Source organism: Centropristis striata, chromosome 1, assembly GCF_030273125.1.
Source record: "Centropristis striata isolate RG_2023a ecotype Rhode Island chromosome 1, C.striata_1.0, whole genome shotgun sequence".
NCBI classification, from domain to species: domain Eukaryota; kingdom Metazoa; phylum Chordata; class Actinopteri; order Perciformes; family Serranidae; genus Centropristis; species Centropristis striata.
The window spans coordinates 21,315,627-21,337,035 of NC_081517.1; the positions used below are offsets into that span (position 1 = coordinate 21,315,627).

General features: G+C 40.6%; 1 protein-coding gene across 1 annotated transcript in view; it reads left to right on the forward strand.

Moving 5' to 3' along the window:
- Window positions 1–3,303: 3,303 nt before the first annotated feature.
- The window catches only part of zdhhc5a (zinc finger DHHC-type palmitoyltransferase 5a), a 55,896-nt gene continuing 37,790 nt past the window's right edge, over window positions 3,304–21,409 (forward strand). The window contains exons 1-2 of the mRNA XM_059334415.1: window positions 3,304–3,809; window positions 16,272–18,367. Of these exons, the coding sequence (XP_059190398.1) occupies window positions 18,204–18,367 (164 nt within the window). The 5' untranslated portion in view covers window positions 3,304–3,809; window positions 16,272–18,203. The remainder of the gene's footprint in view (window positions 3,810–16,271; window positions 18,368–21,409) is intronic.

Consider the following 21,409-nt stretch of genomic DNA (forward strand, 5'->3'; position numbering starts at 1 on the left):
TTACGCCAAGGTTTTTGGCGGTTTCTGTGGAGGCAACCACTGTGTCCTGGACAGTGATGTGGAAGTCAGTGGTGGGAGAGCCTTTCCCTGGGAGGTAAAGTAGCTCAGTCTTTCCCAGGTTGAGTTTGAGGTGGTGCGAGGACATCCACTGGGAGATGTCGGCCAGACATGCAGAGATACGTGCTGCTGCACGTGTTTCAGACTGGGGAAATGAGAAGATTAGCTGGGTGTCGTCGGCATAGCTATGATAGGAGAAGCCATGCGAGTGGATGAGGGAGCCAAGGGAGTTGGTGTAAATCGAGAAGAGGAGCGGACCAAGGACCGAGCCTTGAGGGACCCCGGTGGTGAGTAGACAGGGTTCTGAAACAGAACCCCTCCAAGTTACACGGAAGGTGCGGTCCTTGAGATAGGATTTGAGCAGAGAGAGGGCGGAGCCAGATACTCCCAGGTGATGAAGGGTGGAGATGAGGATCTGGTGATCCACAGTGTCAAAAGCTGCAGAAAGGTCCAGTAGAACCACAACAGATGAGAGAGAGGCCGCCTTCGCCTTGTGAAGCTGTTCAGTCACAGCGAGAAGGGCAGTCTCTGTTGAGTGGCCCTTCTTGAAACCAGACTGGTGAGGGTCAAGGAGGTTGTTCCCATGCAGATAGGAGGACAGCTGATTGAAGATAGCCCGTTCCAGAGTTTTGGAGAGGAACGGCAGGAGAGAGACGGGTCTGTAATTGTCCACTAAGGATGGGTCGAGGGTGGATCTCTTTAGGAGAGGATTCACCCTCGCTTCCTAAGCGTGTTAGATCGTTCTAACACAGCTATTTTTTCATTTTTCTTTAAAAAAAAACATATGTAGACGTTCAGGAAGAACTCAGGACGCTCAAAGTGAAGTCGGATCAATGATAGGTATTATGGTTTTGCTAAAAATGCTTTCTGTTTGAGGACAGAAATTGCAGTCTGTCCACCTCTGCTTTCACTGGAACAGGTGTCAGTTAATTCTGTTGATTGCTTTGATCTGATTGCCTTTGATCTTTGATGTGATTACAGTTACAGATACACACACGCGCGTAAACGCGCACACTCCTCACACATGCATACACATGCTTCAAAAACACGCGCACACACGCGCCGCACACACACACACACAGACACACAGGTAACTTTATGTGATTTTAATTACACACACATACACACACACAAGTTACTTTATGCGATTTTCGCTACACACACACACACACAAATACAGTTACTCTCACACACACACACACACACACACACACACACACACACATTTTGAGGTTAAAGGGCATAGTTTGAAATCTCTGAAGAATCTGATCATAGTGTACACAGACCGGCAGTAGCCCCCGTGGCCCTTTCAGAATTTCCCCAGAGGAAATTTTCTAGTTTCTCATGTTTTTTTTCTATTTAACCTTTATTTAACCAGATAAAAAACCCATTGAGATCGAGACCTCTTTTACAAGGGTGACCTGGCCAAGAAGGCAGCAGCACACGTCAAAAGTTACAAGACAGACGAACAATAACAATAAACAGGCAGCGAAAAGTCCAACATATGTAAGTAATATGTACATAAGTACTAAAGTGCGAGTGAATAGGCGGTATAAATAGGTACTATAAATAAGCAGTATAAAGTGCAGCAGTGATAAATACAGTAGCAAATTAGGAACATGAGCACTGTGCAAAAGATTTACATTGACGTTTTTTGAGAGTTGTGCGAAATGCTCCCAAAGGAATAAATTCTGATAGTTTCAGCTCAGATTGAAGGGTATTCCAAGCAGAGGGGGCAGAGAAACTGAAAGCTTTTTTACCTTTTTCGGTCCAGACACGAGGGACAGAAAGGTGCACAATATCATTGGATCTGAGGTCATAACGGCTACCAGATCTCTTAAGGAAAGTGCATAGGTATATGGGAAGCAGGCCAAGAAGAGCCTTATAGATCATGGTCATCCAGTGCATATGACGTCTTACAGTAAGGGAGGGCATGCCAGCTTTAGCGTAGAGTTCACAATGGTGGGTGAGGCGGCTACAGCCAGTGATGAATCTCAGGGCACAGTGGTACACAGGAGTTAAAGATTGTAGGCAGGTGGCTGAAGCTGACATGTATACAACATCGCCATAGTCAAGTACAGACAAGAAGGTGGCTGAGACCAGAAGCTACTTCTATGTTACTTCATGCTGGCTGTGTGTTTCTTTGCTCTATCTTTTTAAATAGTATTCTTTGAATATATATATATTTTTAAATACAACAGATCATTATATGCATTTTTCCTTTCATACTTTATGAAAAAAATAGTTTTTGTATTATTTTATAAATTTTACACACATGGGTCAAAAATGACTAATACATCCAAATTTGATTTAAAATTAAATGACCTAATACTATGATAGTTATTTGTTTCAAATAGTTACTTTAGCAGTAAGAGGGGCCAAACACTCATCAATTTAATATATTTAACATGTTTATAATATAATTTTGTCACACATACAGTGTATTTGGAAGCGCTTCACATTTTCCACATTGTGTTATGTTACAACCTTATTCCAAAATTCATTCATTAATTTTCATTAAAATGATACACACAATACCCCATAATGAAATTTTTGACCAATGTTGTGCATTAGAAGCGTAATGATACAAAAAGGGTTTTTATTCAAAAAGTAAGAAATGAAAACAAAAAAATAGGATGTATGATGATCAAAAACAAGTTGATTGAGGAAAACCTGGAATACTGAATGGCGAAATTAATTTATTGCAAAGATATAGAAAATAAAAACTCTGATTCACATGGGTCTAAAGTGACCTAAGGGTTAATGTGGAGTTTGGTTGTGTGGCAACACAAAGGGGAGATTAAAATGACAGCAGGTCCTCTGAGGATAAACGCAGTGTGTGTGTGTGTGTGTGTGTGTGTGTGTGTGTGTGTGTCCACATCATGAGAATAAACACATACACACAACACAAGCACAGGTTAGTGTGTCACTTTGTCACATGAGAGGATTAAAATCTCATGTCAGACAGTTTATGTGATCGCAAGCGACAATAAATTATTCCATCAGCAGGCGTTGTCCCTGGTGGGGCTCAGCCAGCCAGTCCCGGACCAGCCAGTCCCTGACCGGACTCTGTGTTGCTGTGCTGGGGAATACATTTAATCACGATTTAGTGCAATCATGACGTTACTGTAAAGGAGGGAGGGTCACTGCCGGAGAACCAATAGGATACGCTATAGCTTGATTGACATCGTTACCGTCCAATCAGCGCTATTTCTATTGCGACAATCCTGCTGTTGTACCGAGGCATTAGAGTTTTGTAGTACTGACAAATATGTCGGCCGCTGGAAATCTCTTATCCCCCAATTTATTTTGACATATGAGAAGAACACACAGTTATTGTGGGATTATTGTCACCTGATTTTCTTCTATTTAGCTGACGTATTTGTAAACTGGCCTGCAAACAGATGCGAGCTATTTTAAAGTGAAGTGACAAGGCAAGCAGCTTCCACCCAGCTAACAGTAGAGCTAGGTGGGTAGTAGAAACGTCAGCCGTATGTGTGTGTGGCTAGCTAGTCAACATTAACGGTATGTGTACCAGCTCGGTACCGGACTAGCTAACGGTAGCCACCACAGCAAGATTCGTGACGTTACAGGTCGCTGTCACCGCTGAATGAGTCGCATGGATATAAATGGATGTAACGCTCAGGAGCTGTCTCTGCTGATTATTATCACAAGAGGAACCTACAGCACCAGGACTGGCACGGCCCGGTCACCGGGCTTGGACCCAGAACCAGAGTAAAGCCTCCGTACAGGTGAAGTGGTGTGGTAGCCTGCTGCTAGCCAGCGCTAACCACAGGAGAGCCGTTAGCTTTAGGCTAGCTAATGTAAATGTTAAGCTCATACAGTACTGAACCTTACTATTTACACCAACCAACCATCAGTTAGCTCTGCTTTGATGTGACTAATCTTATATGTAATACATTTCCCCTATATCCTTTGAGATGATTCTCATTATTATGATGCTAATACCGTTAACGCTAGTTATCTCCACCCTTCTTCCCTTTCATCCTGATGGACTCGTTAACGTTACCGTCAGCACTGCCATTAAAGGGAACACCGGGATTTGACTTATAGTGTCACTTTGCTTTTCATCGGGCGCAGTAATGTGCTGCCCACTGCTCCTTGCATGGTGTGTTCACTTGTGTGTAAAAAAAAAAAAAGAAAAAAGGATGGGTTAAATTTCCCCATTGTGGGATTAGTAAAAAGCAATTAACTAATCCCAGGTGTGTAGCTATTATCATCCTCATTGTTCGTCCCAAACCCAGCTTCACTAAAACCCAAGGTCCACTGTGGGCTGGATGTGGTTTACCTGGATCCATTGAAGCCCTGACTGCACCATTATATATGCACGCCGATTTGTGTTGTGATATGTTGATGTACACTTGCTAATCACAATTGTAGTGTAGTGACGACCCTTTGAAAGTGAATGGCTCATGTTTAGACTGAGTGGTGTCCACTAGCTGTCCAACCAGACGCTGCTGGGCCGTTTGACAGATCAGAGTTGCCACCTGTCCCTGTCACCTGGCTCAGCTGCATCCTCTTCCTGCCTTCTACACGTTAGTAAGGTGCAACGCTGCAACATTTCACTAAAATGGCAATCCAGAATTGGAGACTCGTGGTCAGGAAATTAGGTTGTTGGCAAGGCATCGTTTTATTTGGTGCATGTAGTGATGCTCCAGCACTGCCGTGACTGCAGCAGGCCATACACACCCAGGATCTATGTGTGGAAGTGCTGGCAGTGCTGTAGGCTCCTTTGAGATATAAGAAGGTGCCTTTGTGTCTGGGGATTTTCAAGCACCTACAGCATTGTAGAGCAGACATGGTGTCTGTTTAGGGCTGAGCGATATGGACCAAAAGTCCCGATATATTTAGGCTGAATATCGACATACGATATATATCCCGATATTTTTATCACAAAGTGAGAGCAAATGTTCAGTCAAAGTTAAAGCCAAATATGACATGTCACAAGTAGTTTTATTGAAATGGTTTATTTAAGTGAACATAAATACTGTAAAACAACAGGAGGACCTTTTTTTAAAAAAATTAAAGCTCCATAAAGTGCACATTTAAATAGAAAATATCCTTAATATTAATAGCCTATGAAATAAAATAGGACAATCTTTTTCTGAAATAAATATAATTATATGAGAAATGAATAATGAACCTTACAAGATAACTAAATATGACAACCCAAGTAAGGGCAGCATTTATATATAAAGCACTTATTAAGGTCTCATTCTATGTTTACTCTCTGAATGTAATCTGCTGTCATTTATTTAATTTTATTTTTATTTGTTAATACAGTCCACGATTTTTACATCCCTTATTGCACAGGAGTATTGGACATCATGGGTTACCAGGTCCATTTGACAGAGCTACAAATGTTAATTTTGGCCTTGCCATGTCATATTGTGACTGCCTGCCAAGTTTAAGCTAATACTGGGTAATAAACAGGAAGCCATATCCTGAATGGCTTTTAGGTTGAATAGAAGGGTGCACTTTATAAATCCCCTCCATACCTTTCATATTCATCTTATATTTGTTCTTGTACAAAGCAATAAGAGGAAAATAAGAAAATCCTTCATGTGATTTATCAAGCATGCACAGTTATGAATTAGCAGGGTAATGCATCCAGGGAGAACAGGCTGTGGGAGGGTGGTGAGGGTCCTTAAGGATGGAGGTAGTGAAGGAGTGGGAAAAACCTGCCTTTCTGAGACTCTGAAGGGGCGAGACACTGCTGGGTAGGGCTGTCAAAATTGCTCCAAAATGACATTCGAATATTCGCTCTAAAAAACACATAGGCTCAAACCATTTGAATATTTGCGCATGCCCATTACGCAATAACAGGAGGAGAAACTCATATGAGACATACCTACTTAAATAGATATTTTTATTTAAGTTTTACCATGAAACATACCTAAACAAAAGTTAAATAAATGAACTAACTGTAAAACTTAGACCTCTCTCTCACTCGCCCGCCTCTCTCTCTCTATGTGCGATGTGCATACTGATTTAACCCTTTGATGCACAACATATTTACCTTCTAATGCAGATCATGGATCAAAAATGACCCGCATTCATTTCTCTTGTTGTTTCATGCTGGCTGTGTGTTTGAATATCTTTTTTTTATTACAACAGATTATCAGATCATTATATCTATTTTTCCTTTCATACTTGTGTATGTTTTTTGTATTACACACATGGGTCAAAAATAACCTTGTGCATTAGAAGATTATTTATACAAAAAGTGATTAAATTGGCAATTTGAGTATATGTGTAACTGTTGTTGGAAACACTAGATTACATTGGAAAATCACATCTTTTAACATTTGAGACTAGAGCAACAAATAATAATTTCCATTGGAAAAACACCAATTTAAGAAAATAAGATAGTTAATATTTGTGTTTTCTTTGTCAGATTTTAAATTGGTGATTGGTGAATTGATGCACAACATATAAACACCTTCTAATGCACAACATGGGTCAAAAATTAGGATGTATGATGATCAAAAACAGTTATTTGAGGAAAACCTGCAATACTGAATGATGAAATTAATTTATTGCAAAGATATAGAATGTCTGTCATTGAACGGTCCGAGCGAGCTGTGCTGTGATAAACATGGAACAGCAACTTTTCTTTGACTTGAAACGGTAAATAATCAAACCAGTGGGGACCTGCAGTGCATAAAGCAAATGTCTCTGTGTGAATCAGGAGCGTGCGTACGAGCAGGCGAGAGAAAGAGAGAAGACACTGGGCGTGTAAAGGAAAAAATTGAAACGGGCCGGTCAGGAATGAAAAGAGGAAAATCACAGAATAAGTCCAGGACGTGAGTGAGTGAGGGAGGGAGGATCAGATGGTGGTTCAGGGAGCGACGAGGAACTGTAAGTAGCTGGACAGACTAGATCCTAATTGTGTTGGATATAAAGCGCCATATAGTCATCCCTACTGATTATTGACTGCTGGCAAGTCCTGTAATAAATGGTCTCTGTGGGGAGTGTCTGTTGTGAGTTTAGGGGGACACGCCAGCCAGAGCTGTAGTGAGTCTGACAACCCTGGTCACTTTCAGCAGTGAGTGACGCTGTGCAAATGCAGCTCCTGAGACCTGTCCCTGACATGTCATGCAGTGCGCCCACTCTTAAAGCAGCCACTGATGTGTTTTTTCCACAGTCAAATATTAATTTTCACAACCGAATCTTCGTTTAAAAAAAATTAGGGCTAGGACTCGATTAAAAAAATTAATCTAATTAATAAGAGGCTTTGTAATTAATTAATCGAAATTAATCGCATTTTAATCGCATATAAATATTTGACCTGAGAACAGTGAGAAGTAATTTTTTTTCACATGGATTTTTAGTCTACCATTGAATAATGACTGAATACATAAGCTTTAGCAACAAAAATATTGTTTATTTTTGTTCAAGTCCAACAGACCAGCGCAATTTTTGCCATCAAGTGTAGCAATAGTATATTTAGACACTAGCTGCTACATGTTTTGCATTGAGGTGATATTTGAGGCTCGATGTGCTGCGGTGATATGTGAATTCCTTGTTGCATAGCAACACAACCATGCTCTTATCGACGCTTCCATCCGTTGGTTTTTTGTAACAAAATGTCCCATCATCCATGGGGCCAACCAAAGCGCTCTCATCAGCTTCTTCCTTCATGTTCACTGTGGTTTGTTGTTGTCTGAACTCATGAACGCTAGTTGGTGCTCCAGTGTAATCGGTCCGCCTGAAACTCATCCAGTGAGAAACGTTCCGCGGTGCAAAAATAAGTGTGATTAAAATGTGTACATTTTTTAAGGCGTTAATTTTTGTGTAATTAATTAATCTTAATTAACGCATGAAAGTCCTGGCCCTAAAAAAAATATTTGAATATATATTTGAATTTCGAATATTGGTTGACAGCCCTACTGCTGGGCTGTTTTGATGGAAGCTGTGTTGTTGATGGTAGAGGTCAGGTGACTCAGAAGGGGTGTTCCATCAAGGTGGACTAGGTAAAAGCCTGGCTTATTATGATAAGTCTCACTAATTTAAGTGACAGATGCGTTCAATTAAAGTGGTTTATGTGACTCCCCGCTCAGTACCCATGGTAACTTATACCGCCAAACTAGCCTGCTCCGGGGCAGGCTAACTGTCGAGCTAACTTTAGCTGTGTGTCAAACTGTTTCTGATGGGCGGAAAGAAAATCCCAGAAGTCAGTTCCGCCATGTTTATGTTCGCTCGCACGTCACTTTTGTCATGTCCGTGCGGAAAGTTTAGACTCAGTTTTTTTTAATGTTACAGTCTGGTTTAGACCTTTTACCTCACAATGTGACGAGGCATGAATTTACACACCCATTTCAGTTATTCCATCTTTTAATTCATGCAACTTTTGGAGTGAACCCTTTAATTGAAAGCTAAGCATGTGGGTCAATGACGTATAAGGATTTTCAACAGGCCAAATTTAAACTACAAAAAAATAGCATGTCTATCGCAATTGTTCAAACATTCGGAATGTTGTGCACACTGAAATTAAAATAAAAAAGGAAATAAAGCGTTTTTTGTGCGTTTTTCATCTATATGAATTGGCCATGGCCAATATATCATGTAGTGCGACTGTGATTTATCTTAAAATGAGTTATTTTCCATAATGTGCTTAACATTGTTTGTTTTTTTTACAAGTTCTTAGTTATTTAAAGTGTTTAGAAACAAAGTATTTCAATTTCTTTTGATATTTTGTCATTTATGATTTCATATTTTTGTTCCATAATGTTACAGTCCCGTTCATAATTGTACTGACACAACAATAATTCTTCTAAATTACATTAAACGGATTTGAAAAAATAAAAGCTACCAGTCACTTCAGTATACTGGATCAGTGATTAATATTTCAGCTACAGAAACTAGATATTATATTTTGAATTCAGTACAGTTACTACTTTTATTGCTCGCACCACATGAGTGGTCACACCAAATGACATGAAGATATTATATAATAAATCTAGGTCAATAAATACGTCAATAAACAATACTTTTATTAAAAAACATAGAATTACATCCGGTAATAATGAAATCACAATAATAACAATACAAATAAAACAATTTAATAAATTTTTTGGAAACATGAAAAATCTCAAACATAAATGCACTTTGTGTTGAACAAATATTTCATATTTGATAATAAAAATCTGAATGTGCACAAGTATCTCTATCCATGGTCTTTGGCTCAGTGATATAAAAAGGCCATTTTCTGGCAAACTGTCTGAAGGATATGGAGAGATGCTGTTCTACCTGTTTGATACTGTGCATGGAGCTCAAGGAGGGACTTTGTTAAATCTCTTCTTTGTATTTTCATTTTTTTTTTGGTGATGCTGTCTTTTTTTTCCACCTAGAAGACAACTATTTTCATCTCTGGACAGAAAGTTGACAACTGCTTGCTTCCTTTCTGTTGACAGTTTCTTGGACCACCTTTGCTTGAATTTTTTGTCTTGCCATTAACCTCTTCTCTTTCCTTTTGAATTTGTTGTTTCGTTTTTTCATCTCAATTAGTTGTTTCCTGAGATGTATGACCTGCTTTTTCAGTTCACACTTCTCTTTCGTACGGGGCCCCTAAAGGGACATGGTGAAAATAAAAAAAAAACTTTGGCACTTTTCTCGTGAGCATGAGATGCATATTGCATGCGCGCATGGTGTCTGTAAGAACACCCTCTGCATTTCAGCTTGTTTCTGTATGACAATGACATTACAGGAGTTAGTTCGGCTATATTTTGACCTGGGGCTTCATTATAAGGACATTGCTGCTTTACTTGAAAAAAAAAGACAGTTGTTTTCCCAAGATAACGATATAATTAATTTGAGATCTTGAGAAAACCAAACAATAGTGTAGTCCAGACGCGTAGCCAGTAATGTAATGTATTTGTAACCCGGCCCGTGTGGGATGAGCCTCTCCACACCCTGGGACTCTGCGTTGTGTTGTTTATGATGATGAAGGGCGGAGGAGGGACCAGTCGGACACGGGTGGTCGTTATATTGCGGCTCGGACCGCGTCGTGCTTTATTTCTCACAACGTCTGGCAGCTCAACCTTAAACAGTACAAGTAAACACTGGCGTGAGACAACAGAAAGTCTAAAGGCTTCCACACTAACTGGTTGCCGTAGATCTGCGCAGTTTCTGTTACGCATGAGCTGTCCGTGGTATTGAAACAACAATCGCCATTAATGTGATAATTTTCTGTCTGATGCAGGTCTATGTTATGCTGTACGTTAACACTTTATCGAGCCTACTGATTGGGTACATCTGTAGTCGGCACTTTGTGCAATAAAATGATTTATTGTGCCGTGCGATAGAGCCGATACTGCATGTTTTGTCTTTACTGTTGTATTGTGTACAGCCTTTATCAAGCTCTGTTGTGAAAGTGTGCAAAAGTTTTTTAGTGTTCTTTATTTATTAATTTTGTTCTAGCTGTTAAGACAAAAAAACCCAAACGCACTAAATACAGTCTAAACCAGGACTTCTGCTGCTGCTCTGGTAAAATGTATACTGACATCATTCTCTAGTTTCTTTATCTCCAACTTAATTCATCACATTTTAGCTTTTTGTCTCCATATCAAGTTTTTGTTTTTCATTTCCCATAAACGTATGACGCTTGCAGATCGCGCCGACATCCTGTAAAAGAAAACGTGTCAAAGAGTAGCTGATTAGTTGCCAATTATTATTTAATTTCTCCGTTTCATCATTGCTTGCTGCTGTAGTTGTTCCAGCTGTGTCCTGCAGCAAGGTGCATGGTTATTATACACACTCTGTAGAATGACGATACAGCCCAAACATTATTACGTTTTCAGTTGTCCAAGTCCTTTTATGGCTGTTCAGATTTCTCCTGTTGAGATGTATCAGAATAATTAATATAGGACAGGGTTACTTCACCAAGTTAGGCCAATTAAATGTAAATTCATTGTAGTTGTGAGTTCTCCCAAGTTAGCCTACATCATAATTGTGAAAATACATCTGTTATCAGTCTGCAATTTTTTTGCCATGCCATCTCCCTGGCTGTTACTGGGAGCAGTATTGTCTTTTATTGTGACTGTCACTTTATATTGCTTATAAAGCTCCAACAGCATCATTTGCACGGTCGCTGAGGAAAAAGCAGCGCTCTTTTTGTGACTCACTTGATATCCTTCATAAAGATCCTTCAGTGTTGCTTTTCACCACTTTTTGCGTCATCTTATTGGCTGTTTCCGGCTGTTGCACAATTGATTAATACGGGCTGCTTATAAACTCCGCATTTGCACACAATGCTGTCTTGTCTAACCTGGGTTGAGTTAGCGTTGACTAGACTCTGCTGAGCTGAGCTGTGTTAGTAGAACGACTTAAACCTCAAGTGAAAGTTGGTGTTAATTTTAACCAGGCTTTTTCAATGAAGCCGCGGTTTGTCTAGCTGTGTTGATAGAACACCCCCCTGGTCGTCAGCTATATGAGCTCCCAGGAACTTAAGTTGCGGACCCTCTCCACACAGCACCATCAACTAGGGATGACGCCAATCGATCGGCAACTGATCGGATTGGCCCGATATGATGAAAAAACGTTCGATCGAAAAATCAGATCAAAGGTTAAAATCACCGATCGCACTATACATGTGCTTTACAAGTGTTTGTTATGGTGTGATATACATTCCGGATCCAAAGGTGGCGGTAGTGCGCCGAAAAGCTGCCGGTTTAAAACGAAGAAGTGTTGTGTTGTGGTCATGCAGCCTGCATGCACCTACACACACCATCAACATGTCTGCCATATGGAACTTTTTCCAAGTGAGTGAGTCCGATGTCACACACGCTAGCTGCAATTTATGCAAGCTTTTAGACATTTAGAGAAATGTTAGTATGAGAGTGAGCAATATTAATATGTTACACTGTACTGTGTAACAATGTGCAATAATGCCACCAATGTTCAGACTGCATTTTGAGTTTGTTTAGCCTGTTAAATAGACTCAATTTTATTTGAATTTTATTTGATACGATATATGCAACAATACAGCCATTTAAAATGGATAGTATCAATAAATGAACTTTCAACATGAAGCTCTTACCTGTTCTTGACTGCCCTATAGAGGTCAATCTAGGTAAGAGTAATGGTGGAGATGGCATCTGTGGATTGGTTGTTTCTGTCAGCAAACTGTAGTTAGGTCCAGCTTCTCAGGGAGACGGTTTTTAAGCTGAGCAGGATGTTTATAATGTCTTCAAAATCATCTTTCAGTTTCTCTCTACAGTCCTTTAGAACAGCCATTCTCAACCTTGGGATCCCAACCCCAATTGGGGTCGCGAGATGATGTCTGGGGGTCGCCAAATCATTTTGGAAAAAATATGAATAAAAATTAATATTAAATGACATAATTTCAGACAGGGAGATGTTTTAGTTGTTCTCTGCTTCATTATTAGTCCAGAATTCGTTGTATCAACTATGATCTGAACTGTGTGCGTGAGATTCTGTTCAGTGAGCACAGCGGAAAAAATAAACAAACAAAAAGAAAAAAAACTGGCGCGTTCTTGCTTTACCGCAGCTGCAGTTTGCTAGCAGCTAGCCATAACTGATGCTGGAAAAATGGAGTGATGGCTGCAAAGAAAAGCTCCAGACTTGGGTCAGCAGCAGTAGCAGCAGCAGGGGTCACAGGTCGACCAGCAGAAAGACTAACGGGACCACCAGCTGAGAAACGGAGGGCAGTGGGGCCGACACCGGCTAGGCTCCGTAAATATCAACCTGACTTCTTGAAGTATGGCTTTTCGTGCATGACAAAAAACAACACAGAATATCCACAGTGTGTCATTTGCTCTGAAGTGCTGGCAAACGAAAGCTTGAAACCAGAAAAACGAGAAGAGACAAGAGGGGGTGGGGGGTCGCCTGAATCTGTTGGCTGGTTGATGGCGGTGCACCTGCACCTGAGTCGTTTGTTGGTCTCAAACCGTTCATTGTTTAGTTCATCTGGTAGAGAGGGGTCATTGTGACATATCTGCGCAAACAGCCTCTTTGTCTCCCTGATCCCTGGGACTTTTTTCATAGCCAGACTGTATGCTGCAGTGTCCCCAGATTTAAATGCAGCATTACGGGCCCTTAAGGACTGGATGAATGGAGCAAAAGTAAGATAAAGTGTAAGAAGACAGGTCAATCCATCATGTCTGGCCTGAACAGGTGAACTCATTTGCCTATTGATTGAAGGGTTGAAGTCTCAAATTCATAAAGTGAACAACTGTGCACAGGCACTGTCTCTGCCTGTCTCCTCTGGTGAAGGTGCTGATTTTAAGAGGAGCAGTTGAGCTGTGTACAGCTCTGCTCAGACTTAAGTCCTGCACAGCAAAAGTGTTCTCATTGAAGACACGTACAACACATTGTCCTATAATAGGCTTTCACTGTAGATAATCTCTTGTTGAAAAGTGTAGTGTGTACACTCAATACTCTGGTCCTCTGAAAACTATGTTGTTTTATTCAAGCGCACAGTTTTTCAAGTTGAGAGCATGACTTATTGATTTCACATTCTGATTTTCTAATGCTTTCACTCACTCACTTAAATTGGGCTGCAGTTATCAATTTATTTTAGTAATCAAGTATTTTTCCACTCATTATTTACATGGTATTGTGGTAAACTAGTGTGGTTTTTGACATGCAAAACTGTGCAGAGTTTTTGTTTTATTCCATTTCGAAATAATCCCAAACTTTGGAGACAAATAATCACCTACTTTCTGACATTTTCTCTGGCCTGTCTCTTCTCTTCGCCCCTTGCTCTGTCTTCCTCTATTTTCCAATCCAGCCCAACATATCACGTTTTCTTCTTCTTATTTGAATTACTGTTGATTCTCTATCATATCGAACCAGTCTGGCCATTACCCTCTGACCTCTGGCATCACAAGGCATTTTGGCCCAGAGAACTGCCGCTCACTGTATATTTTCTCTTTTTCAGACCATTCTCTGTAAACCCTAGAGATTGTTGTGCGTAGATCAGCAGTTTGTGAAATACTCAGACCAGCCCGTGTGGCACCAACAACCATGCCACGTTCAAAGTCGGTTAACTCCCCATTCTGAAGCTTGCTTTGAACTTCAGCAGGCAGCAGGTCATCTTGACCATAGGCCTTTTCAAACTGCTGTTTCAACCCGCAACATTTATGGTTCCGTAACGTCTCACCTGCATAGAAAGCGCCAAAAGCAGCTCTTCAGAGGTCGTAACAGTGGCGTAGAATTGGTGGGACTGTTGGAAGAGGGACCACTATGAATCGGCCATCCCTGCAAGGCATAAAGTATGTGACGTATCATCAGAAACACGCCTCCCACTGAGTCCGACAGCAATCAAATCATGTTCAGTAACATGCACAACTACGGATGCCATCGCTTACTGTATACAAAGTGTTCGCCGCTTATTGTAAACAAACCGGCATGCCAATTGTGCACAGAGTATCCACCGCTTATTGTAAACAAAACGGCATCCTAACTGTACACAAATTGTCCACTCGTTGTTGTAAACAAACAGACATAGCTTCCTGTACACAAAGTGTCCACTGCTGATTGTAAACAAACAGAGGTCGGTAACCGAACACATACTGCTGCAGAGCTAACTGTGCAGCCTATTAGCACTGGTGCTGCTCTGTTGCACGTCACTATCATCTCCTTTCACCTTGTTCTGCGACATATATATGTGTGTATAATATCTATATCTATATATAGAGATGTACATAGATATAGATATACACTAATATATAGTTGTATGTGTAGAGGAAACTATAACTATACTTGATACAGGATACCTAAAGCCAGCACTGATATCAATATTTGTGAATTAAACAAATCTGATATAGTCTAATAGTAGTAGACATTCATAACATAAACACAACATTAATTTTCTGTTTATCTTAATATTTATGGTGAGATAGCAGATTAACAGTAAATGCCACATTGAATAAGTATGCACCATCTGAAAGCTGGGAACCTGAAGATTTATTATAGTTACAGCTCAGCCCTGTGTGTCAAGATGTTATAGTTATAATCTGTAATATATAATCTAACTAATTAATTAAAATGATTAAAGCAGGGACACTTCCTTTGCCCAGATCAGCAACTGGGCCTTTTTAAAGGGGAGAAAAAAGCCCCTGCTCTTTGTCAGGGATGAAAAAAGTCTGATCCGGACAGCTCATATTCAAATTAGGGGCGTTTCGGCGAGTGAAATGCGCCTCACTCCGGGTATTGGGCGGTAGTGGAAATAGCCCTAGTGTCCGTATACATAGGAAAGCTTTACCTCCCCTGCATGCCCTAGGACTCTTGCTTGTGGTTCAAGGTTTCATGAAGCTGTGAATATCCATATCTGCAGTAGGGTAATATCAGCCAATATGTCAGCCTGTCTGGTTGTTCAGTTTACAGCTTTCATAAAAACTAACTGCACCAAATAGGAAAATGCACTCTAAGCTAACAGTAGTGCTGAGATTCAAAGTCAGATGTTGACAATATAAGACAACTGACTTTCCAATTGTCTTTAATATCTCATCTAAAATGATTACCAAAACTGTGTCTTGTAAAAACCCATCACAGATGGGTTGGATTTTGTCAGACCCATGCCCTGGTTTCTTTACCACCAGCAAGAACTGTAAATGAACATATCCCTTCTGTTTTAAGGGCAACTACTGACTGATGGCCCTTTTGACCAAAATGTTTCAGGAAACCAAAGTGTTCCAGGAACTATGGAACCAGAAGAACTAGTCTCAGGAACGACAAGTCCATTCTGTGCATTCCTATTCGAGTTTTGACCTAATCCGAAGCAACCTGACAATAAGACAAATTAGACCCGGATACTTACTACTTAGTTTTAACACTAGGCAGAGTCATCCTGTTGTACTGATATCTAATTTGAATGTCAACATTATAAATTATGCTTTTAACTATTTGGTCCTGCCCTAATAAGGATCTATTTCTTTTACTTTAGCCACCTGCTGGAGACTGAAGGGGACACTGGCCCTATAGTTACTTTGGTAAAAAAAAAAAAAAATGCACAGATTTGTATTAAACCATACAACCACTTTCTCAGAAGGCTGTTCTGTTCATTTTTCCAGTGATCAAAACTCCTTTGAATTGGTGCTATTGAACATACGTGAGCATGAAAAAAACTAGTCAAACTAATCTGAATGTACTGTACCTGTATAATAAAGGTTTACAGACTAGAGTATTGAATCTTTTCTCAACTCTTGTTCCTCTCATTGCTACTGCAGGTGCAGCATCCTGACCAACCAGACTGGATTCACTTTTTTTTGTGACCCTGGACGGCCTTTTGAAATTCCTATTCACTAGTGCCACCTCCGTGTTTCATTCAAACACGCAAAGTGGTTCACGTCAACAGTTGAGGAGCCCACTGATCAGCACTGGATTCTGTTTTCAAGGTGGAGCAGGATACTTCAAACCTCAAACACTTCAGGATACAATGGCCCTAGGAATCACCATCTTCCAGACATAAAAGCTACTGCTTTTCCAATTGTTGTTGACGTCCTATTTAGGACGTTGCTCCAGAGAGGCTGTATCCTCCAGGGGAGTGTTGTGGGAGCATGTTATCCAAGCCTCAGTGCTCTGCACTGGGGATGGAGTCAGAGGGAAGGCCCTGATAGTCCCTGGAGAAGAAAAGAAGGCAAAACACAAATCGGCCTGTAGCTGGAAGACTGACAGTTACATAACGAACACCAGTGGGAGAACTGAGTTTTTCTATTTTGCCATTGCTGGCTTGTATGAAATAATACAATTATCTCACACATACCCCCCCAGCGCTCCAAATCAAGACTGTTAGTTTAGTTCTTTCTCAAAAATTGAATTTCCATGTACACTAATGGATGTTCTACTGGATTTTCCCCCAGATGTTTTGGAAAAAATCACATGCCCACTTCCTGCTTTTTATCTTCCAATCACATCCCTGGGGCAACTGGCAGGTGAGGTGGTTTGAATTGGCCACCGGCAGGGTTTAGGGATGCCCCGACACAGGAAAACCAGGTTACCCCACTGGCCGGTTTACAGACTGCTGTTTCTAATACGAGTCCTGGACTGAAAGCACGTAGTCTCCTCTAACAGAGAGCAAGGGGTTGTCACATTTTATTTTCAAGACATTTTCTAACATTGCTACGGCTGCCCAGACTGCTCATCTCTGGGTGCTAAAAACGTGAAATGAATGGGATTCTCCATACATTCTGCTAGCACAGGCTATAAACAAGCCCATTTCCCCTTTGAGGTCTTGACCTGCAATTTTTCTACACTGAGGACAGTCGTCATCCCAGCCTTTTTCTTCCAAGCTTCCCTCTCCATTTTCTCTTTCTTTCAGCCTCATTTCATGTCGTGCAGTTTCTTTTGGTCCATCTTGTAAATCCATCACCTACCAAAACGGCCTACCTCTGCCAACTCTTGTACCTCACGAAACTCCCATTTATAGACCCATCGAATCAAACGGGAGGAGTTTTAGCTGAGGTCTTCTGTCTGTCACGATGTGATTGGACTTTACAGTACCAAAACACTTAGGAACTAAGTTATTGTGTTTTAATGGAAGGATCAAAATAGTTTTTTAAAATCTCAGTCACGGTCATGTTTTTTTATTGCACTTTTATTATGTTTTTCACTCAGCCTTTATTCGCCTTGCTGTACAACAAATAGATATTTTTTTTTTTTAGACTGATTTTACTTTTGTGGAAACTGACCTGTGAGAATGATTAGTTTCTATTAGCTTGTATTTGTAATGGATTGACATGTTGTGTGGAACAGAGTCAAACTAGTGTTGTGTATTTACCTGTAATTTTTGTATGAGATAGTTGTCCAGACACCACCTACAATTTACAATCTCTGCGACTTGAACTTAAACACACACACACACACACACACACACACACACAAAGGATCATCAGGAATGACCTAAGAAAACACGTAATTGCTCCTCATCTCATTGTGGTGAAGAAGAGTATTTTCCTCTTTTCTACCTGAAAGAAGAAGCCCTCCTCAATTATCCCTCCATCTATTTTATCCTTTATATGTTTCCTTTTTACCACTTGTTAATTTCTGTGCCAATACTACTGATCCATTCATTGCAACACACCTAAAGGAACTCTGAATGATACATTCCTCAGCATAGCAGCAGTTGCTTAAAAGACACATACTCCTACACAAAGGAAGTGATGCCAGGTGGCAGCAGTAAGAGTGGAGGGCGGGGTCCGTCCTCATCTCCTCTCCCCCACGCCGTTGTCCAGCCCAGCAGACCACTGAGACCCTCCCGCTACGTCCCGGTGTCAGCAGCCACTTTCTTCCTGGTTGGCTCCACCACGCTCTTTTTCTGCTTCACGTGAGTGGCCACAGTGCATTGTCTTTATTATCATGCAATGTTTGAAGAAGAAATGTTTCACAACAGAGGTGATAATACAGAGCTGGGGCCTCATGTATCAAAGAGTGTGAAAGATGGCGTACTCTCAAAACTAGCAAGGTACCGAGGCAAACTTACCTACACATGTATCAAACTGTGCTTCCACCAGGTTCTGCTCACCTTTCCTTCATACATCCCAATCATCAGTACATTTTATTTAAAGAAGCCATTAAAACCAGTTAATATTCTTTTAGGTATTATTCCATCAGAAATTGAGAAGGAAGGAGATAAATATATGTATACAGTGATATGTAGCTGCATTAAAACAGATCACACGAAATTGGTTGGACGTTAATTCACCGTGCATCAACAAATCGAAAATAACAGTAGATGAGATTAAGGAAATGGAAAGAATCACCTATAAGTTGGCACCGCCTCTTGTAAAAAATGCATAAATGTGGCAGGGTGAATTGAATATGTGACGAAGCTGCTCATATTTGTAATCTCATAACCTGCAATAAAGTAAAAAAAACAAAAAAAAAACAAACATCACAATCGGCATGGAACTGAGCGCACATACAGGAGCCACCAACCACGCCCCGGTTCCTCCCGCAGATAAATACACAGATGACATACAAATTACTATAGATTGCCGGCATATATATATATATATAGAGAGAGAGAGAGAGAGAGAGATATATAAAAATAAATAAATTATTAAATTAGAGTAGTAAAAAACATAGATAACAATAAATAAGTAATAAATACAATTAAAGGGAAAACAAACAAAAAAACAAATATATATATATATATATATATATATATATATATATATATATATAATAATGGTTCTTTGTACATATACAATTGAGTTTGCTTGATTGGATTGGTGGTGATTTGACACCCTTGCTAGTTCAGCTCTGTAAGATCCTTTAAGCTGCATTAATCGATATTCTTTGATTAACAATTTATCAAAAGACTTCAACTTGTATCAGTGGCAGCTGGTGATTAGTTTGGCTGGTTGGTGAAACTAGGCAGGACATGAAGAATACCAGCCCATTATGTGATGTTATTTTACACTAGTCGGCTTATCTCTGCCAGTGGTGGAATAAGCTCATATCCTTTAAGTAAAAGTAACAATACTACAGTGTAAAATACTAATAATGGAACACATAGTCAATACAGAATTAATATTCAAAATTCACTTTACATGTTGGAGATCATCTTCAAAGTTGCTGTGAGACCTGATGTTATGTCTAGAGAGAAGGAAAGGCTGGCTGTCTTCTTTGACTCCAGTAAGGTCAGAAGAGGTCAATAAATAGTCAGTAAAATACCAAAACTAAGATGATAGTGATTTGAGGATAACATTGGTGCGTGTAATGCAGTGTATTACCTTCACCTACTACTAATTATTTGGCCTATTTACCCATCATCTCTTGTTAAGAGCAAGAGTGCGGCGGCAGGGATGCGAACTGGCGTCCCGTGGTTTAAAATGAAATAGATTGCAATGTACTTAACCATTACACTATTATAACATTGCTATGCCACTAAGAGTACTTGTACTATATAAAATATATCCTGCTATTATAAAATTTGACCAAATCTAAACTATGATAACTCTTTTTAGGATTACTTAAGATTAATTATAGATAAATATGCTGGTGCTATATTATGCTAATATAGGTGACGATTTAAATAGCTTGCTAATATGGCAAATGGATGCGTAGAACCTGATAATGTAATAAATTCCAGATAATGTAATAAAGTGCATTTCCCAATAATGTAATACACTTTTTTTTTTTTTTACCAATAATGTAATAAAGTATCACCAAGCACCTTTAGATTTCAAGAAGCTGTTGAATGCACTTGTGTGTCATGGATACCTTGATTGTGAAAAACGGATGAACCCTTCAGTGGCAGAGGAGCCAGACGTTTTTCACTAGAAGAGCGTAGTGGGTGGGAGGGTTTGTGGACCTGAACAAAGGAGTTTGAGCTGTGCCTGTTGCTATTTTGTAGGCAAGAGACAAGGCTTTGAATTTGATGAGGGTGGCAACGTTGAGGGGGGGTCACGAGCAGGTTTGGATGTTAGAGGATGGAGGTAGAGAGTGTCTGTGGCCTCGTTAACAGCAGGTGATGAAAATTCCTTAGGAGGAGGCAGGCTGGTCAAGATCTCGTTTGAGAGCTGGGTTGATGTAAGGGTCAGAACCTTTGACAAAAAAAGACCCATTTAGGAGGAACTTGAGTGTTCTCCAGCAGAGAGACCATGAATTTAATAAAGAAGTGGTCAGATAGATGTAGGGTGAGGATAACAGTCAAGTTTGCTGTGGAGCATTTGCGAGTCAAGATCAGATCCAGTGTATTGCTCGCTTTATGAGTAGGAAGGGTGGCGACCTGTTTGAGGTCAAAGGATGACAGAAGAAACAGGAAGTCAAAAGCTCATCAGGGAGGGCCGAGAGTGGCATGTCAAGCTCTACAAAGAAGTCCTCCAGTTGGCACCCTAGCTCTCGATTTACCGATCCATCTACGTTCCAACCCTCACCTATGGTCATGAGCTTTAGGTAGTGACCGAAAGAACAAGATCGCGGATACAAGCGGCCGAAATGAGCTTCCTCTGTAGGGTGGCTGGGCTCAGCCTTAGAGATAGGGTGAGGAGCTCAGACATCCGGAGGAAGCTTGGAGTAGAGCCGCTGCTCCTTCGCATCGAAAGGAGCCAGCTGAGGTGGTTTGGGCATCTGGTAAGAATCCTCCCGGGCGCCTCCTATTAGAGGTGTTCCGGGCACGTCCAACATGGTGGAGGGATTCTGCCTCTCACCTGGCCTGGGAACGCCTCGGGGTCCCCCAGGAGGAGCTGGACGTTTTGGCTGGGGAGAGGGGCACCTGGAATGCCCTGCTTATCCTGCTGCCCCAGCGACCCGGCCCCGGATAAGCGGACGAGAATGGATGGATGGATGGATGGATGAATGACAGGGATGTTTTCATAGCACGTTTCTTGAGTGAGTAGAAAATAAGTAAAAAGTGATTTAC